This window comes from Setaria italica, chromosome V, assembly GCF_000263155.2.
Source record: "Setaria italica strain Yugu1 chromosome V, Setaria_italica_v2.0, whole genome shotgun sequence".
NCBI lineage: Eukaryota > Viridiplantae > Streptophyta > Magnoliopsida > Poales > Poaceae > Setaria > Setaria italica.
In genome coordinates, this window is record NC_028454.1 from 35,939,148 (window position 1) to 35,964,921 (window position 25,774).

The window sequence follows — 25,774 nt, forward strand, 5'->3', positions numbered from 1 at the left end:
TATAAAGTCAGTTCTCTAGTAGTGTTATTAGTAGGCACTATATATCAAGGTTGCTCACTAGCCACCGTGCATATACCTATCAATCTTCTTGGTTTTTTTAGCTACATAAATCCACGGTCATACTGACCGTCTGAACACTACTACTACACACATACTGAAATGATGGACAGGCAGATACCTACCGGGTACCACAGAAATTAGCAGGCGACAGCAATGCAGCTAGAATGCATGCATGGGGTACGTACGTACAAAGCTGCTCAATTTCACTAGAAAAGCTAGCATCGTCTCGAGGTCAGGCCGAAAGGCGAGAAAGCTCGATCCGCGATTCGCTAACAGGGAAGGAGGATCCGGCGGAATGTGCCCTTGCGGCAACGCCCTCTCGCTCGCCAGCAGCAATTCCGCGGCCTGCCGGTGCCATCGGGCATGCACTATGGGAAGAAAATTCTTTGCGGCGGTGCCACACCGTGCGCATGCATTGGCCATCGGCTATGCCTATGCCAGCCTGGTCCAGGCATGGCTCTCTATTCGACCGCCTGCTTCACTCGAAGCCTGCAGCTTATAGTTTTCCTAATGGGCCAAGCCCATTGGGCAGCCTGAGGTTCGACACTAAAAAGCCCGGCACGAGCACAGGTCTGGCATGAGGGGAATGGTGCTAGGGCCAGCCCAGCACGATGATAGTGCCAGGCCTAAGCCGCATCCTCGGCACGTTAGGCCAGCACGGGCACGACACGATTATTGGGATGGCCCGATGCTAGCCCGACACCCCCGCACCCTTGGCCTCCTGACCGTTGATCGCCGGTGTCCCTCACCTCCCGACCATTGGATCAATCCGTTGGGGAGGGGCGTATATAACCCCACCGGCCGCCAACCCCCCCTCCCGGCCGCAAACCCTAGCGACATTTCCCTCCCTTGGCCGCCGCTCTCAAGTCTCACCTCTCTCACACGCCTCTAGCTCTCCGCTCTCTCACGTGCCTCGCCACCACTGGCTCTCCGCCTCCACTCTCTCGCCTCTGACCCTCTCGTCTCCTCCCTCTCCGGTGACCGGAGGCCGGCGTCGCTCACCTACCGGCACCCCTAGCCCCCCTCCCCCCCCCGCCTCCCGACCGTTGTCAGTTGGTGTTCTTCTCCTGATTCGTTGGTGTGTCGTCTTCTTCCCCCAACCCCCACCTTCTCTCACTCCTCCCTGGCTCTGATGTTCGGATCCGTTGTTAGTTCACCTTGTCGTGCGCTCTGGTGCTCCGGATTCGTTGGTAAGCCATTGCGTTGTTGTCTTCTTCCCCCACCTCTCGGCTCTCGCCCACTCCTCTATCTTGTTGCCTCCTCTCGCTCCTCCCTGGCTTTGGTGCTCCGGATCCGTTGTTCGTTGACCTTGTCGTGTGCTCTGGTGCTCTGGATTCGTTGGTAAGCCGTTGCGTTATTGTCTGGTGGTGTTCTTCTACTGATTCATTGGTGTCCTTCTACTGATTCGTTCTTGTTTTGTGTTCGCAGGTTGATCCGTTGAGGGACAAGAGTGTCAGTGATGGACGGCAGCGACGATTTCCAGGAGCACACCATCAATGACGAGCTTCAGATGATGGGCCAGCGAGGTGATGACGAGAGTGACATGGAGGTAGAGCGGGACGAGCTTTTCGGTGGCAGCGCTGTCAATCCAATCGACATAGTTGATGCTGAAGCACCACCTGCTGGTCAAGAAGCACCTGATGCTCCTGATCCAAACATGGTGAGCAGCGGCACCAAGAGGACCCGTTCCACCACCTCTGAGTGCTGGAAGGACTTTGAAAAGATCTTCAAGGACATCAATGGGAAGAAGGTAAGAGTCTCTGCCAAGTGTAATCATTGTGGCATTATATATGCTGCTAGATCTTCCATTGGCACTGGCCATCTCAACAGGCATGTTGAGAAATGCCCAAATAGGAGGGCTAAGGTTCGTAGTTCCTAGTCTTTGATCATTCAACCCTAACGGTTCTGTCTGTCAATGGGATTACTCTGCTGAGGTAGCTCATACTCAACTATGTCGTTTGATTGCTAGACTAGATCTTCCTCTATGTTTTGATGCATCTGCTGCTTTTGAAGAGTATATTAAACTTGCTCATAATCCTAGATTTTCTGTTGTCTCTACGCAATCAACCACTATAGATATGTGCAAGTACTTTACTGATTGCCGTGCTAAGCATATTGAATCATTTGTTGATGTTTCATCTATGTCTATCACTTCTAATATCTGATCTGGTAATGCTAAGGAAGATTACCTTAGTGTGGTTGCTCATTATGTTAATGTTGATTGGCAATTAAAGAAGAGGTTAATTGGTTTAAGACTCATTGATGAATCTCACTCTGGCTAGAACATTTCTGACCGTGTGATTAATGTGCTAAAGGAGTATGGTTTGATTTCAAAGGTGTTTTCTGCTACTTTGGATAGTGCATCTGCTAATTCTACTACTATGGAGAAACTTAGTCCTAAATTAGCTGCTTATGTTGGATCATTGTTCTTACATCAGCGTTGTGCTTGTCATATCATCAATCTCATGGTTAAATCTACCTTGAATCTTGTTGAGCCATATCTAGATGCGTTTAGATCTGCAATATCTTTCATCAATGCTTCTAACCAGCGCATTGCTGCATTTTAGAGATTTTATCTTGCTGTGAATGTTCGTCCTAGAAAGTTTGGTTTGGACATGGATGTCAGGCGGAACTCCACTTACCTCATGCTCAAGCATTTGCTCCCTTACAGACAGATATTTAATGTTTTCATTCAGACTTTTCATTCAGATTAACTATTCCACGGGTGAAAAGGATCCTTTACTGTTGACAGAAAATCATTGGACTCTTGCACAGAGTATGCTATTCTTTTTTGAACTCTTTTATAATTGTACTATTGCACTATCTGGTGTTTATTATCCTACCTCTCCACTTATGTTGCATCAGCTCATTTTGATTGCTAAGCATCTTAAACATTATGAAAACGATAAATTGCTTAGGCATGTGGTCCTTCCTATGAAAGATTACTATCTTAAGTACTGGAGAGACATTCCTATGCTTTATTCTGTTGCATTCATATTGAACCCTAGAGCTAAATTGAAAGGTTTTCAAAATATGCTCAGGTTGTTATATAATCTTACTGGTACTGATTATTTTGCTTACGTCATTAATTTTAGAGTTGAACTGTCTACTGCATTTAAATTGTATGATGACAAGTTTGGTGTAGTAAAATCGCAAAGGCTTCCACCTCCATCCACTTCTGGTAAGAAAACTAGTGCTTGGGATGATATTTATCCACAGGTTCAAATTCTGGTGTATCTGCTTTTGGAATTCATGATGTCACTGGTATTTCTTTCTCACCCCCCTCCCTCTTTGCCTCTTGCTTTGTCTAGAAGATCATCTGCAAGTGCTTTGCTTCGAGCAGCAAGCACTACTGCAACTAGTATGGGTATTGGCAATGAACTCTCTATCTACTTGGACAGTGACACTGTCACCCATTTTGATGATAACTTCAACATCTTATCTTGGTGGCATGAGCATAAAAGAACTTATCCAGTTCTGTCCATCTTAGCTAGAGATGTTCTTTCTGTTCCTGTCTCCACAGTATCATCAGAATCTATTTTCAGCACTACTGGCAGGATCATCGAGGGGAGGTGGTGTCGATTGAAACCGGAGACGGTCGAGATGCTCTCTTGCATCAAGGATTGGGAGGCTGCAGAAGCAAGACTTCAGAACTTAGTAGAGGATGAAGAACTTGAGGAAAGTTTTGTTAATTTGTACCTAGATGTCTCTGATGATTCAGAAGTGTAACACTTGCCTGTAATAACTTGAAGTCTTGAACTATTACAATTTGATTGAGCTGGACTGTACTCTTTCCTATCTATGGTTTTTTCTCACAATGTGTGAGTTCTATCTAGATAGATTTTTAATGAGGCCGCCATTGCACCAGCTCAAACTTATAAGTTATAATCTCTTGTCTCTCTGTGATGTTGATCTGTGATGTTGATATTGTTTATCTCTTGTATGTGTTGTGACGTTGAAGTTTAAGATGATTTTACTCTGTTGGAGTTCAAATTTGTTGTTCTTTTGAAGATGAATGATTTATGTTGTTAAGTTTGAGTGGTCATTGGCCTTTAGTGCTTGGCCCGGCAATAGCATGCTGGCGTGCCACCGTGCCGGCCCGGCATAAAAAAGAATCGTCGTGCCGGGTCTAGGATGACTGTTCGGCACGACACGGCATGGAACAGGCGTCGTGCCATTTTGTGACGGGCCATTTCGTGTCGGGGCCAGGCTAGGATCGGGCGGCCCATTTGGAAATCTATACCGCAGCTGGCAAGACTGCCGGCTGTTGTGCTCTCATCAGCTGACGGTCGGTCGGTTGCAGAGAAGGAAGGGTACCACGAAACATCTGAACTGAGGCAACTAGGTCTGGGTGGCAGTGTCGAGGAGAAAGAGGAGCTCGGTTCCCTCGCTTTCGGAGGCGATAGAGGCCGGGCCGGCGTACAGCAGGGGACGGACCATTCCGGCAGCACATTCGGCAGGGAACAATCCGGCGTGAGATCTCCAGATGGATCACCATCCAGGCACGGAAGCTCCTCCGGAATAGTCTTCCTCCCCGAGCATATGCCGCCACGATCCATTCCCCGGAGCCGGTTTCGACGTGTATATATACGCTGCCGCCTGCCGGGTCCAGCCGGCAAGCCGGAGATGAGCTAGCCGACGAGCTAGCGCTATACATAAAGAGCACCGCCGGTGGCGCCCGAGTGGTAGCTAGTAGCGGGGTGAGGTTGCCGCGCGCGCCGGCAGTGAATTACGGGGCAGTTCTTCTTTGGCACAAAGCTAGCTAAGCACGCGGTTCAGATAACTTGCGCATGCGTACGTGCCAAAGGAGAATTGCCCTGCGATTCGCCTGCGCAGGATCCGTTTTGATGTTGTGTTCCTTGACTGCTACTGGCTACAAGCCTGAGACAGAGAGAGATCTCATCTGAGTGGAAGTTGAAGAACATGCATGTGGAGAATCGCCCCGAGATTCAGCTTCAATTCAGATGCGTTCCCCAACTCCTGAGTACGTTACTGCCGCGTGTTGTCTGTGCTGAATGCTGCTGATGACCTGCGTGCATGTGGAATTTCTTCCAATCCTAGGACACTAATCTCCCGCGTTTGCCTACATACTAAGATACATACCTGCTGGTTAACAAGTGTTTGCTCTGCTCTGCTTGTCTAGTTCACTTCTCCTGTCGCGATTTTGAGCATTTTGTTAATCTGACTTCAGCATACATACATACATACAATATGTGTGTATCTATCTATATATATATATATATATATATATATATATATATATATATATATATATATATATATATATATATATATATATAAAATAGCCGTGTAGGTGCTCGTTGCAGCCTGTATGAAAAAATATGATCTGTATTATTCTGTACAGCACAAATATTGCAGTCTGCATGTGATAAGTAATAAGTAGTGAGATACTACTAAAAGGTTTTATATGCATCTGATCCACATACTAGAAAAAAAACTAATTAAATGTTCCTCGGGAAAAAATACAGTAGAAAACAAGGACAATAGCCTGATTATTGCCTGTGAAGCGTTTACTCGCGGGAATTGTTAACTCCCTCGTGCCCGCTGGGCACTCCTCCCCGACGAAGCAACTTGCGCGACGCGCATCATGTCGCCGTCGCGGCCGCTCCCGGTCAAAGCCATCCTCGTGTCGAGTGGCGCGCTAGGCGACGGGCGGGGCGGGCGCACAAGTCGCCGACGTGCGTGCACATTGGCGGAGGAGGAGATCGAGTCAACCGTTAAGTAATCGCCGCGTTGCTGTCAGAAGCACAGTGGTGTGAGCAAGCTAGGGCCTTGTTTAGTTGCCCAAAATTTAGAGGTGCAAAATCACTGTGCTAGCACTGTAGTACACTGTAGCGTTTCGTTTGTATTTGTGAATTATTGTCCAAATATTGACTAATTAGGCTCAAAAGATTCGTCTCGCAAAGTACAACAAAACGGTGCAATTAGTTTTTAATTTCGTCTACATTTAGTACTCCATGCATGTACCACAAGTTTGATTTGATGGGGAATCTTCTTTTTACATAGTGTCAAAGTTGGGAGTTTTGGAGCAACTAAACATAGCCTAGGCTAGGCTCGCCGATGGCAATGGAAACACGGCAAACGCGAGAAGAAGTTGGTGTCGAGAGGGAGTCAGCGGCAGCTCACACACGGCAACGAAAGACAGCGCATGCAATTCTCTTTCCGAAATGAAGCTGTGCCTGTAGCTCTGTCGGGATGCAAGCTGGTAATATGCTTGGAGAGTTTCAAGAGAACTTGCGTGTGACGCGAAATTGGCGAGACAAATGGTTTTTTTTTTGGCCCCCGCTGTCACGAAGAATTCAATGTTATCCGTTTGGGCATCACGACAGTGACTTAGCTAGGCAATGTTTGTTTGTTTGATTGAGACAAGGTTTTATTTTTATTTTTCTCTGTTTTTGTATGTGTGTGCTGATTGCTGAATGTACCCAATCTCGCATAGAAAAGAGGATGCTTCAACCGAACCAGGGAAAAAAAAGATCTGTGTGTCCTTCTCAATGCCCTCACCACCACCAAATCAACTCTGTGCAATTGCAAATGGCTCGAATTTTTCTATGTGCTGCTATTGTGTATGTGTACGAGAACCAATCAAAGAAGGATGCAAGAGAAACTAAGTGACAAAAGGGAAGAGAGAAAGAAGCCAAAGAGTAGATGGATCAAGAGGAGGAGCTCTACACGAAGTTTATCTGTTTTTTTATTGGAGTTGGAGTCCGGCCGGCCCCGCGTGTCAGGCCGGGCCGCGCATCACGACATGGCTGTGCTCTCCGCCGGCTGCTCGACCTTCTCCCCGCCCGCCATGGGCAGCCCGTCGCCAGCGTGCCGCCGGAACACCATGGCGCACTCGGGCAACTCGCCGAGCCCCGCGAACATCGCGTCCTCCTCGCCTCCTCCTTCTCCGTCGAACAACCCGCCGACGTCGCCGAACTCGTCGGGGAGCGGCGCGCCGACCGTGGCGCCGAAGAACATCGTCCCGTACAGCATCTCTTCCGCCACGTCGACGTCGGAGGGCGACGTCGACGAGGTCACGGACACGCCGTCGTAGAGCCACCGGAAGTCGTCGTGCACCTCGACGGCCGCCGCGCCGCCCTCGGTCGTCACAAGCGCGCCGGCGCAGGCCGTTGCTGCGACGTCGTGGCTGCCGGATGACGGAGACTCCGACGGCTCCGGCGGGGCCGGCTGCGGCTTGGGCTTCGGGGCCTGCTGGCGGTTCTGCTGGGCCCTCGGCACCGCGTCGGAGTGGTTGTGCTCGAAGGAGTAGGTGACGATCACTGTGTCCGGCTTGGCCCGGTCTCGCTCCACCTGCTTCCTCGCCGGGCACCCCTTGTTGCTGCTGCACCTGTAGTAAGCCCTGCGCCCCCAGAATCCAGATCAAAACATGCTGCACGCACAAGAGAACTCGAAGAACGCACAAGAAGAAAGCAAGCAAATGGTTGATTTGCTCTTGTGTGTCACGTACCTCGGGAAAGGCGAGCCCTTGATGGGCTTTTGGCCGTACTTCCGCCACGCCCACGAGTCCGTCGGCGTGTTGCCCTCGCCAACGCCCTTGGGCCGCGGGCCGCTAACGTCGGCCAGCGGCAGGGTCACCACCCGCTTGTTCGCCGACCGCCGCCTCCTGCTAGCAGCTGGCGCGGCCGTCGACGGCGCTGCTGCTGGCGACACCGGCGACCCCGGGGAATCCTCAGCCGGAACACCACGCGGCCCAGCCTTGCCCTCGCCGCCGGACACCGTCGGCGACGACGCCGCCGCCCCGTCGCTCCACTCGCCGTCCATGGCGCGACGCGATCGATCCGGAAGAACTGAACGGAGACGAGACGGCGGGCGGCGGGTCAGCTAGCTGGAGCAGTTCTTGTCCTGATCCAGAATCCGATGTCACCACCAGCTGCCTCGAGGCAGGCGCATCCGCGCGGGCTATAAAAGAAACGGCGGTGCGGTGTAGAAGTGAGCTAAACTACTACCACGAGGCGACGTCGCGGTGACGCTGCCGCGCTCGCTCGCGGTTCGTGCGGTGTGATTGGCGGGGAGGACGCGGGGTTGTGGGCGCGCACGCAGCGGCAGGCTTAGCCCGTATTTGGTTCCTTTAAAAGTCCCGGACTAAACTCTGTTTGGATGCAGCGAGATGAAAAAAATAATATTATCTCTAATCATTCATTGTGTGACCATCTGTTCTGAAGATGAAAATACCCCTGTATGATAGGGAAGTTTGTTCAATCAGCGAAATCAGATTATTCAACCAAAGGAATGTACTCGTTGAGAGCTATATACTCGGTACTACTGCACACTATACTCGGTACTACCGCACACCACACATCATCCCTTGCTTCATCTCTAGCTCTTGATTTCCATTGATTCACTAAATCGCCGATGGATCAGAAACCAAAACAAGCAGCAACCCGCCCATCTCTAGCTCCTGCATCTCCATCTCAAACATCAGCGCCGGGTCCGGCACGGTGAAGCGGCTCGGCCAAGTGGGCACCTCGACGGGCGCCGACACCGCAACCCGTCGCCCGGGCCTGTCCCCGAACATGCGGGTAAGCCCGCCCTGCACGTCGTGGCGCGGCGCCCTCCCTCTGCCACCCGTCGTCGTCGTCCGACTCTCCGCCTCCACCTGCCGGGAGGCCACGAGCTAGGGGCTCCCGGAATTGGTGGCGGCCGAGTACCAGACGTCGGCCTCGGCGAGGTCCGGCAAGTCGTTGTCGCCGTCCGGCGCCGGCACCACGGCCCCCGCCAACCCGCCGCGGGGGAACCCGAGGAACCGCTCGGCGGCGGCGAATGGCTGCTTGCGCGAGCGAGGAAGACCCGGGAGGGTTTGGGACGGGTGGGATGGGCAATAAATAAGGGGCAGGGGTGTCTTCCAGGCTTTTAGTCCACTTTAGTCATCCCAAATGGACTAGAGGACTAAAAGATTTAGTCCACATTTTAGTCCCTATATTTGGTACTTTAGGGACTAAAAGTGGCTAAAATGGATGGACTAAAGTTTAGTCCAGGGTAACCAAACACGACTTTACTATAAGAGCACTACTATAGCTTGGCTTCGAGACGGGGGACTTGGGGCGTGTTTGGATCCTTAGGCTAAAATTTAGTCCTTGTCACATCGAATGTTCGGATGTTAATTAGGAGAACTAAATATGAGCTAATTATAAAACTAATTGCAGAAGTCCTGAGCTAATTCGTGAGACGAATCTATTAAACCTCCATCTATGCCGTTAGTTTTGTAATTAGATTATATTTAATACTCTTAATTAGTATGAAACATCCGATATGACGGGAGCTAAAGTTTAGCCGGCAGGAACAAACAACCCCTTAAACAAAAAGGAGAGACAACCGGGACAGCCTTGAGGAGACGAGAGCGTGCGACGGCGACGTCTCCCCAACTATCCCATGTCTTCATCATCGATCATCCTCTCTCATCTGCCAGCAGTTGCCTCCTCCGATCGGCCCCCCCGCGCCACCACAGGCGACAGAGGGCGTCGCGGTAGCTGGTTGGCGAGCGTGATGGTGAGGGAGTGAACTCGTAGTCCTCACACTCCATCTCCTCGTCGTCGGCCTCCAACAGCTCTCCAGGTAGCGCCCGACCGGGGATCCGGCCGGGGAGAACGGCCTCGCCGCCGGGGAGAGTGGGGAGGCGGACCGAGCAGGCGCAGGTAGGTTAGGATCCGCCATGGCCGAGAAGACTGCGATCGGGAATTGGACGACGACAAGTATTAGTTCTCTTTATCTTCCGCTAGCGTATTAACATATGAATTATGCGTTGGACTGGTTGGTGCGGAATAGCAGACGGCCGTGGTGTTGGAGGGAGAACGAAAGGAAGAAATCAGCTTCACTTCGCCATCAGGGCCACGCGCTGCAACAGCGCCTGCAACTGAGACGAGCATGGCAGGCTCATTTCGGACCCGGAGCTCGATCGGCAGCTGACCCCATCCCACACGTTTCCGTCGAGGGGTACAGAGACAACTACATGCGCCGAAGAATTCTTCTGCCGCCTATTAAAAGAATCTGGAGGCGTTGGATATTTCTGCAGATACGTCAAGCTAGAAGACAGGGAGTGTACAAGATCGTGGTAATTCAGGACAGGACTGGTCGTTTTCCGTCTCTTGGGGAACAAACAACAACTTCGCTACCAGCAGTACCATTTCTTCTTCAGAATTTTAACATTTCGATTACTTCCCCTAGAATCTTAGATTACGATATCCTTGGTCAAATTAGAGCCTGCTTAGTTCTCCCTAAACTCCCAACTTTGACACTATGTAAAAAGAAGATTTCTCATCACATCAAACTTGCGGTACATGCATGGAGTACTAAATATAGATGAAATCAAAAATTACACAGTTTTGTTGTACTTTGCGAGACAAATCTTTTGAGCCTAATTAGTCAATATTTTGATAATAATTCACAAATACAAACGAAACGCTACAGTGTGCTACAACAGTGATTTTGCATCTCCAAAATTGGACAATTAAACAAGATCTTAACCTCTGGATGTTGGAAACAGGGGCGGTGCTAATCCCAGGACGTCATGTCAGACATATTCCTTAGCAGCTTCGCGTTTGACAGATCCAACCGCAGTCATCGTCGTCGAATGGAGAACGGCATGGCGCCACACTGCATGGGAAATAGACATCGCAGCATTCTAATGCCACCGCACGAAGAAGCCACGGCCAAACCGCTGTTGCTCATTCGATCGTGCTCTGACGCGATTATTCTACGGCTAATCTGTTCAGTTATGGCGTCACGATCCGCCCCGGTTGCTGCATTTCTTTATTCACTCGGATGTTCTCATCGATCATCCGGACCTGTTCAACCGATCGAGGCCTCAATCACGAGGTGGCAGCGGCGTCACACCTGCAGCTCGTCTCGCGCACCGCTGCCTCTGCCCCCATATAAAACTCCATCCCGTTTGACAAATGGCTCAACAACCGGTTAGTTTGTCTGGGGAAGAGAGCCAGAGAGGAGGGGGGTGGTAGTGCTGCTTCATGTCCTGCCAGAGAGCCTGGATGGGAACGCGGGAACAGCTGGTGTTTGCAATAGAACAGGAAACTGGAAAATGAATATGTTAAGCTGATCAGCAATACAGCAGAATGCAGCGTGCATGTCTGTATGAACTAGTAGGATACTAACATTTGGGCTCTTTTTAACTTGAAAAAATCATTTAAATAATTTTGTGTTGCTGTTTCATTGTCATTGCTTTATCCAAATTGCCTTGGTAAAGACGTAATCCTTTTAAAAATCATATTTATGGCATGAAACATGGAATTATAAGAAAATGGAATATCTTATTCAAAAACATAGTTTTTTTGTTTATTGAAACTAATATGTAGATTTTGTGTCTTGTGATGTGAATTTCTACTGGAGAATTAGGACCTGGTTGGTTTGAAATCAAACCTTACCACACCTAAGGTTAGTCGAGTTTTACCAAGTTAGCAGCTATTTGGTTGTAGCCACAAACCATAGCAAGATTCCTCTTCTACTAGCTCGGTTGCACATATATGTGACTAAAAATGTGTGGCAAGATTCTCCTATGCAAACTAAAAGTGTGGCAAACAATTTGATGAACTAATTAACTTTAGTCAAGTTTGGCAAGAAATTGTGACAAACATTTACAATCTTAGGTCCTGTTTGGGAGAGGGGTGCTAAAATGTAGCCATGGACTAAAATTTAGCCCCCTCAAATGGAGTGCTAAACTTTAGTCCTTTGGAGTGTTTGGATGAGGGACTAAACTTTAGCACTTTGATTGCTAAAAGACTTTTTTACCCCTCATTTACCTCTTTCCTCTACCCTTCTCCTCACTGCTCCTCACCCTCCTCCTCCTACCCCACTGCTCCTCACCGGAGTCCACGACTGCGTGAAGAGCGCGTCACCCCTGGCGGTCTCGAATACGGCGAAGTCCCTACTGCTCCGACCCGTCCCCGCCCCGGCCTCGTTTGCCTCCGCCTCGGCCTCCTCCCGCAGCCTCCGGATCGCCAGCTCTCGCCGCACGATCGCGTCCATCTCCACCGCCTTCATCCTCCCGGTCTCCCTCTCCACCACAAGCACCTTCCTGGCCTTAGGCGTCCGTGGGCCTCGGCGGCGCCGCGTTCCTCGTTGGCGCGGCCGTTGGAGAAGACGCCGCGGGGGCGGCTGGAGCTGCTGCTGCAGCAGGGCCGAGCGAAGGCGGCGAGGCGGGCGGAGGCAGTAGGGCGGGCCGAAGCCATCGGGTCCGGCCGTATGAGGAGGGGGCCGGTCGGAGGAGGATGGCGCCGGGATGAAGTGGTCGGTGATGAGGACATCCCTTCCAATGATACAACCACGCCTACTACGCAGCAAGGACCAATGACAAGAGCCCGTGCACGAGAGCTAAATTATCAGGTTAACTCATTCCTCGCTGTCCATAAACCCTCATCTCAGAATTGGATGCTACTAAGTCATTGTGATGATTTTATTATTATTAGGAATGATGGAGAGGAGCCTAATGGATCAACCAATCAGTTTGGGCATCAAGATCACACAATAAGAAAGCACAAGATCAGACATCAAGTTCAGACTTCAAGTTCGTACAGCTAGGCAACATCAAATTGACGTGGCAATATTTCTCAACTCCGGATGTTGTTTGAAGCATATGAGTACTCATTGGAAAGATCTTGAAGTTTACTTTCAGATGGATCTAACCTTATGACGAAATTCCACCGGAGCTGAGCAGAATTGACAAAGAGACGTTCGGCCTTTCAGTCTTGGGCTGAAACCCTTATATCTCGTGCAGCCCACTAGGGGCCCTTTCCAGCTTAGGGTTTACACCCTCCCACGCCTCCTTGTTGTTGCCCATGTATAAATACATCTAGCAGCCATCAGGATGAACTTGGGTTTTGTTTTAGATGCAAGTTAGCTATTGCTACTTCCTAGTGAACGCGTGTGTCGACTAGACCACCCGATTTGCTTGATTCAAGACCCCAACTCGTGATTCAGGTTTCATTTGTTTCAGATCCGTGGGTTTATTTGCTTGTTCATCTTGTTCTTGCTTGTTCTCGATTGCTAGCAGGTTCAAGGGTGTTCTTGGCCCGGCAAGAACAGCCAACGTCGGAATCAGTGTACCTGTTGCTAAGGCGCAGCATCCTGTGATTGTTGTAGTCGGACAGCCAACGTTGATTCCACCCCCAAATCGAAGTTACCCCTCCTCTCATCGAAAGATTGGGAACAGCCCCTGCCATATCAGTCGGATCCATGACCTCCCCTGCGGTGGCGGGGGCTGGAGGTGGTGGGGCCACCGGAGGCCGCGGAGGTGGAGGCGGGGTCGAGCGGAGGCAGGCACGGCGGTGATGGGTTTGGGCGAAGGAGGCGGGGAGAGAGAGAGAGAGAGAGAGAGAGAGAGAGAGAGAGAGAGAGAGAGGAGGAGGAGGAGAGGGGAGGGGGGTAGGGGGGAAGTGGTCCTGGGGGACCACTTTTTAGTCCATTTAGTCAGTTTTAACCACCCCCAAGTGACTAAAGGATTATAAGAGCAACTCCAAGAGTATCCTAAAAAATTCTTCCCCAAAACTATGTATTGGGGGTTCTCCCAAAAAAATTTCCTCCAAAAACATATCAGTCCACAGCAGATCGCTAATAAATAGCTCCCAATATTTTAAAACAGGCCACGTCATCGTATTGGGCCCATCGGAAGGGACGCGCGAGCGTGCGGGAATCAGGATTGGGGGAGGAATGCCAACGCTAAAATATACGTGGTGGTAGGCTGTTTTTTTAGCGTTGCTAAAAAATTGGGGAAGGTTTGGGTGGACTGTTGGAGTTCATTTTTTTCTCCTTTTTTCCCAAAAAAAAGTATTGGGGGTAAGATTAGCAGCCTCTTGGAGTTGCTCTAAGGGTGCTAAATTTTAGCACTTGGGTTTTAACCCACCCGTTTGGGAGCACTAGTGACTAAAAGTGACTAAAATGGGGGTGCTAAAATTTAGCACCCCTTTCCCAAACACCCCATTAGTATAGCAACCAAACATGCCTGTAGTTATGGTGACATATTATATATTATTAGGTTTTAAGAAGATATGGGTGAGTTAGAAGTTTTTTAAGTAGTATATTGTTGAGAAGTTCACAGGCCCACTCAGCTAAATTGTTCCAACTGATATAATGTTTTGTTACTATTGACGATGAATTGATGTCATCTCTTGCTATGCATGAACCACCACCCAATACTTTTTGTTGCCACGCATCCATATATTGGACACACTGTGTAGATAAAATTGGAAATTGGCGTGACAACTTTGAAACTGAAGGGGCAAGAACAGGTCTAATGTGTAGAGAGAGCTTGGAATTGGAAGCAGCTTTAAACCCATCCCTTTCCTTATTCTTTCTGTATCATTGTTGTATGAAGCTTAGTTTGACACTCGTGGCCCATATGTCACTGCAACTCACACATATGCATTTGAATTATATGGGACTTCCTCCGTACCAAATTGTAAGTTGTTTTAGCATTTTGAGGTTTATAGATTTTGTTATGCACCTAAATATAAAATCATATCTAGATACATAATCAAACCTATAAATCTAAAAATATCAAAACAACCTACAATTTGGAATCACATGCATTAAATTATGGCATCCATGACGCTTATGACTTCTCACATATATATATTCTTTTGTTTATTGTCAATCGCCTAGGCGCCATTGCAAGCCTGCAAGAACTGTATATGTAGTTGTCTTGCTCGCTAATGCCCTGCAGCCCGCATGCATGCCTGATCGTAGAGCACTGCAGATTGGCGGCGAGCTCCCGGCCTGCTTGTTGAGGCCCTTCACTGGTCAGTGAGTGATGCGTTGGCCAGCATCGACCAGCAGAGGCTTGCTCCATTCAATCCATGGGCGCTAATAGGTCCTTGTGCTTTGGCGGTGAGAACGGCTTTTGTAGTTGGTCTTTTACCGTCTATATGTTGCATGCATGCCATTACATTGAAGACTATGCTCTTTTGAGGAGGCCCAGCGCAAAAGGAAAGCATGTGACGGTCAAAGGAAAAAAAAATACATGCAGGCATTATATTAGATTAGGACTCCTAGTGCCCAAAGAAGGCAGTAATATTTTTCCGGTTACTTTCCAAGCTTTATTATTGCGTTCAAACTATTAATTATATTTGACGTGGATTCTTTTTTCGATTGACATAGACCGTTAGATCATCATAAAATACAACGACGTATATCCTTCTCTTTTTTCTGATTAACATGAAAATTTCTAAACCCTCTCGGCGAACATGGTAGCTTCTTTAACACTATTATATTAAGATAATGGAAGATAGTTTACGCAACAGCTTCAGCGCAATCTGTGGCTATTTCCTTCTCCGATCCATACGTTCTAACCTGCTCATGGTGAAGGAAAGCATGGGACAATGGTCTTTTGACTTGGTCACAGCTGCTTCGCAGATACCTTATTTTAGACAGGTGTACATGAACTGCTGTAGTAGACTCTAAATGAGCACACAAAACTGAAGCCTCGTCCATTGACAGTATTTACAAAACGGAGACAGGATTTGGTTAGGGCCCGGGCTAAGACCGTTAGTAGAGTTTGATCCTTACAAAAGGAATTTAGTGAGTCACATTTTTTTTCTCCTTTAAAACGAAGAGATTTTTTACTATACTGATAAAGAAAAATTAGGCCAGTACAAATCCACGATTTCACATCTGTAGCCTTAGCCTACTATGGATTTATATTGACCATCTAATTCAGGCAATTTCCACTCTCCAGCGTCCAGGGTAGGATGGAGGGAACAGAACAGGCAACAATTCAAAAAAAGAAAACAGAACAATTCTCGTGCCGGAGGGCTGAGAAAAATTATGCGGCCCATCCAACTTGGGCCGTTTGACTGTCCGGGAGGAGCCCAGCATTGATTAAGAATGCGACACTCCACAACAGGCCAACAGCCCACGTTGATATCCCAAGCCTCCCTCCCATCCTCATTCTCCGCATCCACCAAACAAAGCGAGGAGAATACAAAACGGCCTCGCTCTGTCGCAGGCTTCGAGCGCTCAGCACCCTGCTCACGCCGCCGCCGCCGCCGCCGCCGCCGCCTGCCCGGCGCGAACATGAAGGCCATCGGGAGCGGCGGGGAGTGGTGGTGGAACCTCCCGTCTCTCCGCCGCAAGTCCGACTCCCGCCGCCGCGGCCGCCGCAACACCGACCCCCGGGGCCGCCGCCGCGGTCCCCCGCGAGAGCCGCTCTCGTCGTCCTCGGAGTCCATCGGCCAGAGCAGCGGCTGGCCCATCAAGTTTCCCTTCAGGCAGGCGGTCACCGCCGCCTGTCTCACCTTCACCGGCGACACCATCGCGCAGGTCCGCGGCCGCATCGTCGACCGCCGAAGACGCGGCACCGAACCCGACAGCAAGGTCACCCCCGCTATACTGCATCTTATTGATGTCTTGAATTCTTCTTAACCGGTTTGGAAGCTAAGAACGGGCTTGTGATTCGTTGTGTTGTGAGCATAAAGCATGAAAGTAACTTAAATTATGTTTGGTATGGCTGTATCCGTGGCCACCTCACCAAAATTCTACTCCAGTATTTATCTTGCCTTAGATGCAGATTAAATTGTGTAATGCTCGAGTATGTATCTTGTGCAGTGCAAGTGTGGTCCTGCCCTACCGTGGCAAATTTTTAGCAAGAATATTGTCCATTGGCGTTCGTCACATTGTGAATTCTGATGTCTGTTTATGTGTTCATTTCAGGAACTGATACCAGACATATTGCTGAACCATGACTGGCTTCGTGCACTTCGTATGACTTCCTATGGATTCCTTCTTTATGGTCCAGGATCCCATGCATGGTATCAGTTTCTTGATCGGTGCATGCCCAAGCAGACATTTGTAAATTTGTCCACTAAGGTATGCTTTGCATCCTCCACTGAACTGATTTGTTGGGTTATTTAAGCATTTTATTCACAAGATACCTTTTCTTATAACTATTGTCATTTCAGGTCATACTGAACCAGATCCTACTTGGTCCTTGTGTTATTGCTATAGTTTTTGCTTGGAACAACTTATGGTCAGGGAAATTGTCAGAGCTGCCATCTAAATATCAGAATGATGCCCTTCCTGCACTTCTATATGGTAATCCTTCTGCCTAAATGCAGTTTGAACTACTTGAACAGAAATAACTGATATTATGGTACATTTCACTTTGTAATGGATATTGCAGGGTTTAGGTTTTGGATTCCTGTATCAGTTGTCAATTTTGGGTATGCACATTTGGCTTCTCATTTTTAATGTTTGTCTCAGATACTTCTTGATGACTATTTAATTGCTACCTACTCCATTGGAGCAGAAGCAATGCAGTTGATTCTTATGCTAGTTTTTATGTGTGCTAGGATGATTCCTTTGCCTGCTCGTGTTGCCTTCATGTCCTCTTGTTCCATTTTTTGGAACTTCTATCTATCTACTACTATGAACAAATGAAACCGCCGGCTCATCAGGTTGGTCTCGACACAACTCAATTTCGAACCTATAAACTTCTCTTGGCTGGGCTTACGTATTTTAAATTTTGAACAACTTGTCTAATAATACCTGCATTTGCTGTCATCTTCCTTGTGCTCACCTGACATGGAGCATTTCATCATGCACAGCTGCTTACCTATCTGGAAATTTACACTGAACAATTTGACATGATGCTTGTAGGGTATGTACGAGCCTCGTTCATCATGTTATGTACCTCCCAATGCAAAATTTCTGATCCGGTTATTGGTTATATTCATCAAATAGAGGAGAATGTGCAGGAGATAGTTTCAGCAGGCATAACAGTACACTGTAAGGTTTCTCCCTCTCTGACAGTTCCGGTGGATCAGGATAAGGTCACTGCAAAACTTATTCTAGATGTTGATGAGCATAAGATCAATGGAAGAGGTGAAGTTTTTGTCTAATGTATGGAGCACCTGGCTCCATTCTGATTTCAAAACTCAAAGGTCGTTGAATTTGTTATTTAGGATATGTGCTGAATTAGCTTTACTTCAATGACAATGGTATATTGACATTCATCTCTGAATAAGATGGTGTATTCGTTATTGCTAAGAGGAATTTATGAATTCATTGCTGGATGTTGTATCTTAGATTCCTACTTAAATAGAAAAATCATCGAATGGCCCTGTTTGGCTTCATCTCATGGAAGGAACAAAAGGCCCTCTTGAGCTTGTGACGTTTCAGAATTTGGTGGCGCGGTCGCGGTCCTTCGAGCTCAGCTGTTCAGACCCCGTTAAAGGAAGAAGAAAAGGGCCGGTCCTTCAAGCTCAGCTGCTCAGGCCCTGCTAAAGGAAGATTGGAAGAAGAAAAACGCCGAGCTGGATTACTAGAACCCAAAGCTGGTACTGTTATCTACCATGCCCGAACTAAACCCTCTAGGGCCTTCTTTTCCTAAAGCGGATAACTGGATGTCTGGAGCTGTAGCCTGTAGTTGAACTGCGATTACAGACCTACATCAGTTTTCAGTATCAACGGAGACCAAGACATTTGTTAGAGAGGGCTTCCGAATACAGGTTTTATTCTGATTGAACTCTAAACAATTACAGAGCATTTCGACAGAAGAATTTGCTATGCAACTCCTATCATCGTTCTTTACATGTCAAGAAATATACATAATAGATCAGAGACGAAAAAGGGGGAATCTACAGACACACGGCTACAGCCTACAAGATACAGACTAAATAAATTATGAATGCTAAGTTAACTGCTTGTAAAATCTACGATTCAAAGTCTTCTATCTCGGAGATTTGGTCGAAATGCATCTTCCGCATAAGATGAGCCTTGATATAGCGCGCGACCTTCGATTCCTGACCTTGATTGAAGAGAGCTGCAGCGAAATAATTGGATTAGCTGGAGAAAGGAAAAATCTCATGAAACTCTGCTCTAAGCTAAACAGGATTCACATGCCCCACTGGCAATTGGTCCGACATATACCCCTTCCAGCCACAAGAGACTACTGTTTTGGATAGCGCCATGCTCCTACAACATAACTTTGACCTATAATTGATATCTTTATATACCTATAAAACATAGTAAGATTATAATATCACAGAAATACTATAAACTCCGCAAAACACACAAAAACTATAAAAACTAATATAATTTGGCCAAAGTTTTGGTGAATACCATCTATACTATTGCCACTACCCAAAGGAGTATAAACATATGCTAATCTACACTTGTTTATGGTCTGCAGCCATATCCATGAGATGCAAACTTCCGCAAGAATGTCAGAAGTCAATTCAATTTATCTGCGGAAAACTAGCATGGGTGCAAGATGACATACTTTGTTATTCTTTTTTACAGGCATGGTAGTATGGTACTCCGCACAAAAACATCACTACTGAGAAAAGATCTATTTGTTTGAAGAGTCATTGACTCAAGAAATGACCAAATTAAGGATAACAATCAGATCCATACAAGTGCAGCTGAAAGGGGGCTACTAAACTATCCAGAGTTTAGTTACCATCCAATGCGAAGACATCCAAGATTAACTGTAGCTTGGTGCCATATATGCCTCCACATACACTATATATGCAGACAAGTTTTTTTTCAATATATGAAATGATTTGTCCAAGTTTTTATACACAAACAAGTGGTAAGAAGAAAATAGGTGATACAAACCAAAGTGCGTATTCAAAGACCCATTAGCACTGAGTTCAGTGAGTATCCACACATTATGACATAATAGAAATATGAAAGATTTACCTTCCGTCGAGTTCTTGAAGTTCTCCAACATAGTAGACTCCTTGATTTAGGCTCCAATCTCCTGGACGCAAACACTTGCCCATTGAGAAACATGCAGTAGCAGTACAAATGCATAATCTCAATAGGCAAATGAGTCAAACATGTGTGCTGCAATGGTAAGGAGCATTGACAACTCAACACGTTTAACGATCCTTATGATTTCAGGAAAATTATTATGAGCTTGTTGGACGTTGGTAGCACTTTGTTATACACATTTTATTTGTGATGTGAAAACACATAAGTATGAGTTCTTAATTTTTGGGTTTGGTGTATCCCAACAAGAAAAGGAGAGAATGGCAAACATGCTTAATTGCAAATTAGGGACCCTTCCTATGAAATATCTAGGAATCCCGATATCAGATTACCATCTTATTGGCATGGCTGCTTTTGCTAGTATCTTTGAGAAGATGAGGAAAAGGCTCGACCCATGGAAGGGGAAGAACCTAACCTCTGGGCTCCCTACCTCCTAAAAAATTTAATACTTCTCCTCGCTTCGGTCCATTCATGTTTGCAGGCATAGCATGGGGGCTGTGGAACACCCGAAACAAGATGGCGATCGAGAAGAAGTTCATTAATTCTCCCTCTGAAGTTTTGTACCTTGGTATATCATTTCTGCAGAAATGGCGCCCTCTTCTCAAGGAGGATGATTAGGAGAAGTTGGATGGAGCTACCAAGAAGATGGCGAGGTGGCTGAGCAACTTCCAACCGACCAACAACCTGCTACCGGATGTTGTGGGTCTTTAGATGTCTGTGCTCCCTGTTCCAGTGTTGGTCTTTTGTGTTGAACGCGTTTTTTCTTCTTGTTTCTTTCGGTTCCGTTCTGTAAACTCCTTTATACGCTTTCTATAAAAGCAGAGAGCTTCTCCTTCAAAAAAAAAAAACAGCGTCGTCTGTTCTCAATCACATGCTGTCATTGCTCGTCGGCGTCGCCTCCTTGCTCCTCACGTCAGCCCACCAGCTTCTGCTCCACCTGCGCAAGCAAGAGAATCGGAACTTAATTGTGGAGCAATCCGTCCAAGCAAGCAAAAATACTCCACCAAAACGAAGCAAGCGCCATGGCAGGAGGGTGCGCCGATGCCTAACCACATGAATCGAACCAAAAATTTAAGCTCTGCTTCCTCCATGAGTGCACTTTGTCCTCGTCGGCAAACTTTAGGGAGGGATTTGCCGCCGAGGATACGCGCAACCAACGACGCCCTCCGCGTAGAGCTAGATGCCTTCCTCCCCGGTCTCGCCGTCGCTCCGCTCGACCCAACTCGCGGCAGTGGCCGCCCGCCGCCATCGTCGTAGAGCCGAGCCGTAGCCCCGCTGCGCCGCCTCGCCCTGCCCTGCGAGCTCCGCTCCGTCCTGCCAACTCTGCTTCTCCCGGCTTTGACCCGACCTGATGTGACCTCTCCCAACCCGCCAGTGCGACCTTGATGCGCAAGAATGAGCGGAGCTTGGCAGCGGCGCCGCCCCTGCTCAGCCTCACCGGAATAGGGGTGGATGGGGGATAAAAGGGCGGCCACGTCTTTTTCACTCCCTATGCGACCGACGACACTGACAGGTGGGCCTTCCAGACGTCACAAAGTCAACGTGGCGATGGTGTGGCGCCAGCTCGGACCAAACCAGTATAGAATCGCGCTAGGGAGGTCGCGTGTCCGGTTTCGTGAGCATGAGGAGTCAGAACGGATGGATTTTAAGTCTAAGGTGAGAAGTGAAACACGAACTCGGCCCGCAGCCCAGGGAGATGTGAACAGGAGGTTTTCCTAATTAAGAATGCGACCACCACAAGAGCCCACGTTGAGATATCCCGGCCCACTTAGCGACACTGACCTCCGGGCTTTTCAAAAAAGGGACACTGACCTCCGGAGGATTCGGAGCCTCTCGGCACTATCGGAGCCTCCCCTCTTCAAGCTCCGTATCCACCAAACAAAACGGGGAGAAAACTAACCGACCTCCCACTCTGACGCAGGCTTCGAGCGCCCAGCACCTTGCTCACGCGGCGCCACCGGCCCGGCGCGAACATGAAGGCCATCGGGAGCTGCGGCGATTGGTGGTGGAACCTCCCGTCTCTCCGCCTCAAGTCCGACTCCCGCCGCCGCGGCCGCCGCAACACCGACCCCCGGGGCCGCCGCCGCGGTCCCCCGCGGGAGCCGCTCTCGTCGTCCTCCTCGGAGTCCATCGGCCAGAGCAGCGGCTGGCCCTTCGAGCTCCTCTTCAGGCAGGCGGTCACCGCCGCATGTCTCACCTTCACCGGAGACACCATCGCGCAGGTCCACGACCGCATCATCGACTGCAGAGGACGCAGCGCCGAACCCGACAGCAAGGTCACCCCCGCTATACTGCATCTTATTGATGTCTTGAATTCTTCTTAACCGGTTTGGAAGCTAAGAACGGGCTTGTGATTCGTTGTGTTGTGAATATGTAAAGCATGAAAGTAACTTAAAATTCTGTAAACCATGTTTCGTATGGTTGTATCCATAGGCTGTTGGTTGGAATGGAAGCTTGCGGCGGTGTCTGGACGTCAGGAGGGTCTTCTGAGTTCTGACTTCTGTCCGATTGGAGAAGAAGATGAATAGATATGGGCCAGCTCGAATTGGTGGATAATAGCCCATCAGGCATTAGGTGGTGTGGCCCAAGGAGACGATCCAATTTTCCAACAGCAGCACAGCGGCCAACAGGCCAAGACAGCCAGCTCTCCTGTGCGTGTGTGCGGGTGCGGCCCATGCATGAATGATGCATCACAGGAGTGCAGACTTGTAGCATTCAGATATGACGCAGGGCGTTTACTAGAGCAGGTCAACGATTCTACCCAGCAAACTACTAGCACACAAGTACATGCTTATAGGATTATTCATGTATTTCATGATCTTGTGATGCATCGATGGTGCTCCATCATGAGCGGAAATGGGAATGAGCTAGTTTACCTCGTGGGAAATTTGGTTAAGGCCTTGTTTAGTTGCCAAAGTTTGGAGGTGCCAAATTACTATTACAGCACTGTAGCGTTTCGTTTGTATTTGTGAATTATTGTCCAAACATTGACTAATTAGGCTCAAAAGATTCGTCTCGCAAAGTACAACAAAACTGTGCAATTAGTTTTTAATTCCGTCTACATTTAGTACTCCATGCATGTACCGCAAGTTTGATGTGATGAGGAATCTTCTTTTTGCATAGTGCTAAAATTGGGAGTTGGGGGTGAACTAAACAAGGGGTAAACTAGAACATGAAATAATCTTTTAAATATAGTATGTTTTTTTAACTAAAGTGCAATAGCAAGCTACTCTAGCTTTTTAGGCGACAGCATGGCTGCCATAGCGAGCTAAGTCCCTCCTATTAATAGTAGGAACTAAACAAGGTTTACTATGGGCTAGCATTGTTCAATAGCATTTGCACCATTCAAAGTTGAGTTAAATCCTGCTTAGCTAAAATTTTTGGCGAGCTACCTTAAGAACCGTAGCCACCTCTCCAAAATTCTACTCCAGTATTTATATTGCTTTAGATGCAAATTAAATTGTGTAATTTTCTGGTATGTATCTCTTGCAGTGCAAGTGTGGTCCTGCCTTACCGTGGCAAATTTTTAGGTAGAATATTGTCCATTGGCATTCGTCACATTGTGAATTCTGATGTCCGTTTAGGTGCTCATTTCAGGAACTGATACCAGATATATTGCTGAACCATGATTGGCTTCGTGCACTTCGTATGGCTTCATATGGATTGCTTCTTTATGGTCCAGGAACCTATGTATGGTATCAGTTTCTTGATCGGTGCATGCCCAAGCAGACATTTGTAAATTTGTCCGCTAAGGTATGCTTGCATCCTCCACTGGACTGATTTGTTGGGTTATTTAAGCATTTTATTCACAAGATACCTTTTCTTATAACTATTGTCATTTCAGGTCATATTGAACCAGATCGTGCTTGTTCCTAGTGTTATTGCTGTAGTTTTTGCTTGGAACAACTTATGTTCAGGGAAATTGTCAGAGCTGCCATCTAAATACCAGAATGATGCCCTTCCTGCATTTCTATATGGTAATCCTTCTGCCTAAATGCAGTTTGAACTACTTGAACAGAAATAACTGACATTATGGTACATTTCACTTTGTAATGGATATTGCAGGGGTTAGGTTTTGGACTCCTGTATCAGTTGTCAACTTTTGGTATGCACATTTGGCTTCTCATTTTTAATGTTTGTCTCAGATACTTCTTGGACCAATCAGGATGTGGTTGAATAGACTGGATGACTATTTAATTGCTACTTACTCCATTGGAGCAGAAGCAATGCAGTTGGTTCTTATGCTAGTTTTTATGTGTGCCAGGATGATTCCTTTGCATGCTCGTGTTGCCTTCATGTCCACTTGTGCCATTTTTTGGAACTTCTATTTATCTAATACTATGAACAAATGAAACCGCCGGTTCATCAGGTTGGTCTCGACACAACTCAATTTCCAACCTATAAACTTCTCTTGGCTGGGCTTACGTATTTTAAATTTTGGACAACTTGTCTAATAATACCTGCATTTGATGTCATCTTTCTTGTGCTCACCTGACATGGAGCATTTCATCATGCACAGCCGCTTTCCTATCTGGAAATTTACACTGAACAATTTGGCATGATGCTTATAGGGTATGTACGAGCATGGTTCATTTCAGCAGGCATAGCAGTACACTGTAAGGTTTCTTTCTCTTCGACAGTTCCGGTGGATCAGCATAAGGTCACTGCAAAACTTATTCAATATGCTGATGAGCATAAGATCAATGCAAGAGGGAAGGTTTTGTCTAATAATGCATGGAGCACCTGGCTCCATTCTGATTTCAAAACTCAAAAGTCATCAAATTTGTTATTTAGGATACGTGTTGAATTAGCTTTACTTTTGTGGCGGAACCACCTGACCATCATTTGAATACATCAGGCACATTAACTTAACCGTTTAATATGACAGTTCGCATTAAATCCACCAGTAGTCTCACTCGAAGGTGAGCGCAGATGGTACAAACATCACAGGATTTACACAATTTCAAGTCTTTCCAAGTTTAATGATGAATTTCATATTTGTTTAATGGTCAAACAAGTTTTGTGAGTCAAAATTGATTTCTTTAACTATTTCAACTATTTTTGAGTAATATTTTTATTTTTAGTCCTTTTATTAATATTTTTAATTGCTATTTATCTTAAACGCCCTCTTAACTTCATTTAACGGTAATTCCACATCATTTGCACAATAATGCTCATGAAAAAAATTGAAAACATCAAAATGCAAATGTGATGAATGATAATGCTCATAATTATGCAGATGATTACTCTCTCCATTCCAAATTACTGTTCAATTTAGCTTTTTTAGATACATAAATTTTGATATGCATCTAGACATAGTATATATTTAAATGCATATCAAATATTATGAACTTAGAAAATATAAAATGAAGAGTAATTTGAGACGGAGGGAGTAGCTAGTGGTGACTCTTGTAACACTAGAAGTCTTACAACTTCAATGATAATGGTATATTGACATTCATCTCTGAATAAGATGTAGGTGTATTCGTTATTGCTGAGAGGAATTTATGAATTCATTGCGGGATGTTGTATCTTAAATTCCTACTTAAATAGAAAAATCATGAACGGCCCTGTTCGGCTTCATCTCATCGAAGGAACAAAAGGCCCTCTTGAGCTTGTGACGTTTCAGAATTTGGTGGTGCGGCCGCGATCCTTCAAGCTCAGCTGTTCAGGCCCCGCTAAGTAGAAGAAAAAGGCCGGTCCTTCAAGCTCAGCTACTCAGGCCCTGCTAAAGGAAGATTGGAAGAAGAAAAACGCCGAGCTGGATTACTAGTGTTGTGAGAAATTCCTAAACCTAGGAATAATTACAGACCATACCAAATATGATCAAGGCTATGTAAAGGAACATGTACTCATCTATTATGAATAAGACAGAACAAGTTCCACCTACATTGTCTCTTGTATCAAGGCTATATAAAGGAACATGTACTTAATTATGAATAAGAGAGAACAAATTACATCTACATTGTCT

The 25,774-nt window shown here is 47.1% G+C and overlaps 3 protein-coding genes, 2 long non-coding RNA genes and 1 pseudogene across 12 annotated transcripts; 3 read left to right on the top strand and 3 right to left on the bottom strand.

Annotated features, from left to right (window-relative positions):
• The first annotated feature begins 4,690 nt into the window (after positions 1-4,690).
• On the top strand, positions 4,691-6,633 carry LOC111257233. The gene is made up of 2 exons (XR_002677648.1): positions 4,691-5,044; positions 6,088-6,633. It is a non-coding gene; the product is annotated as an uncharacterized LOC111257233 (long non-coding RNA).
• Positions 6,605-8,148, bottom strand: LOC101760846 (probable WRKY transcription factor 65). The gene is made up of 2 exons (XM_004969780.3): positions 7,535-8,148; positions 6,605-7,426 (listed from the first exon to the last, which is right to left on the bottom strand). Exons 1-2 carry the CDS (start codon positions 7,846-7,848, stop codon positions 6,823-6,825), a joined length of 918 nt encoding a protein of 305 aa, XP_004969837.1. The 5' UTR covers positions 7,849-8,148; the 3' UTR covers positions 6,605-6,822.
• A 280-nt stretch (positions 8,149-8,428) lies between these two features.
• On the bottom strand, positions 8,429-12,078 carry LOC111257356 (annotated as a pseudogene).
• Positions 12,079-15,979: 3,901 nt separating this feature from the next.
• On the top strand, positions 15,980-18,113 carry LOC101761250 (protein Mpv17). Of its 2 annotated transcripts, none has more exons than XM_012846110.2 (6): positions 15,980-16,404; positions 16,741-16,896; positions 16,989-17,121; positions 17,210-17,249; positions 17,379-17,484; positions 17,770-18,113. In XM_012846110.2, the coding sequence occupies exons 1-5, from the start codon at positions 16,105-16,107 to the stop codon at positions 17,464-17,466; spliced, it is 717 nt and encodes a 238-aa protein (XP_012701564.1). In that variant the 5' UTR covers positions 15,980-16,104; the 3' UTR covers positions 17,467-17,484; positions 17,770-18,113. The 2 variants fall into 2 exon arrangements, with proteins under 2 accessions (XP_012701564.1, XP_004969838.1); XM_004969781.3 differs by having other exon boundaries at positions 17,379-17,483; positions 17,686-18,113.
• A 369-nt stretch (positions 18,114-18,482) lies between these two features.
• LOC101761266 lies at positions 18,483-21,426 on the bottom strand. Of its 2 annotated transcripts, XR_001164114.2 has the most exons (4): positions 20,854-21,426; positions 20,368-20,740; positions 19,732-19,792; positions 18,483-18,850 (listed from the first exon to the last, which is right to left on the bottom strand). It is a non-coding gene; the product is annotated as an uncharacterized LOC101761266 (long non-coding RNA). The 2 variants fall into 2 exon arrangements; XR_001164113.2 differs by having other exon boundaries at positions 20,368-21,416.
• A 241-nt stretch (positions 21,427-21,667) lies between these two features.
• On the top strand, positions 21,668-25,766 carry LOC101762592 (protein Mpv17). 6 transcript variants are annotated; one of them, XR_002677901.1, is made up of 7 exons: positions 21,668-22,079; positions 23,401-23,556; positions 23,648-23,780; positions 23,869-23,908; positions 24,068-24,172; positions 24,323-24,419; positions 25,277-25,766. XR_002677901.1 is itself a non-coding variant. In XM_004969786.2 (6 exons), the coding sequence occupies exons 1-5, from the start codon at positions 21,777-21,779 to the stop codon at positions 24,153-24,155; spliced, it is 720 nt and encodes a 239-aa protein (XP_004969843.1). In that variant the 5' UTR covers positions 21,668-21,776; the 3' UTR covers positions 24,156-24,172; positions 24,323-25,766. The 6 variants fall into 6 exon arrangements, 2 of the variants coding, with proteins under 2 accessions (XP_004969843.1, XP_004969842.1); XR_002677900.1 differs by having other exon boundaries at positions 25,283-25,766; XR_215278.3 differs by having other exon boundaries at positions 21,669-22,079; positions 24,375-24,419.
• Positions 25,767-25,774: the final 8 nt, after the last annotated feature.

What these genes read in the sequence shown, in the direction of transcription:
- LOC101761250 (XM_012846110.2), top strand. Translation starts at nt 16,105, where the DNA reads ATGAAGGCCATCGGGAGCGGCGGGGAGTGGTGGTGGAACCTCCCGTCT. An exon ending in GCACCGAACCCGACAGCAAG is followed by an intron (nt 16,405 to 16,740) that starts GTCACCCCCGCT and finishes TGTTCATTTCAG; the next exon opens with GAACTGATACCAGACATATT. An exon ending in TTGTAAATTTGTCCACTAAG is followed by an intron (nt 16,897 to 16,988) that starts GTATGCTTTGCA and finishes TTGTCATTTCAG; the next exon opens with GTCATACTGAACCAGATCCT.
- LOC101760846 (XM_004969780.3), bottom strand. Translation starts at nt 7,848, where the DNA reads ATGGACGGCGAGTGGAGCGACGGGGCGGCGGCGTCGTCGCCGACGGTG. An exon ending in AAGGGCTCGCCTTTCCCGAG is followed by an intron (nt 7,427 to 7,534) that starts GTACGTGACACA and finishes CTGGGGGCGCAG; the next exon opens with GGCTTACTACAGGTGCAGCA.
- LOC101762592 (XM_004969786.2), top strand. Translation starts at nt 21,777, where the DNA reads ATGAAGGCCATCGGGAGCTGCGGCGATTGGTGGTGGAACCTCCCGTCT. An exon ending in GCGCCGAACCCGACAGCAAG is followed by an intron (nt 22,080 to 23,400) that starts GTCACCCCCGCT and finishes TGCTCATTTCAG; the next exon opens with GAACTGATACCAGATATATT. An exon ending in CCTTCCTGCATTTCTATATG is followed by an intron (nt 23,781 to 23,868) that starts GTAATCCTTCTG and finishes TGGATATTGCAG; the next exon opens with GGGTTAGGTTTTGGACTCCT.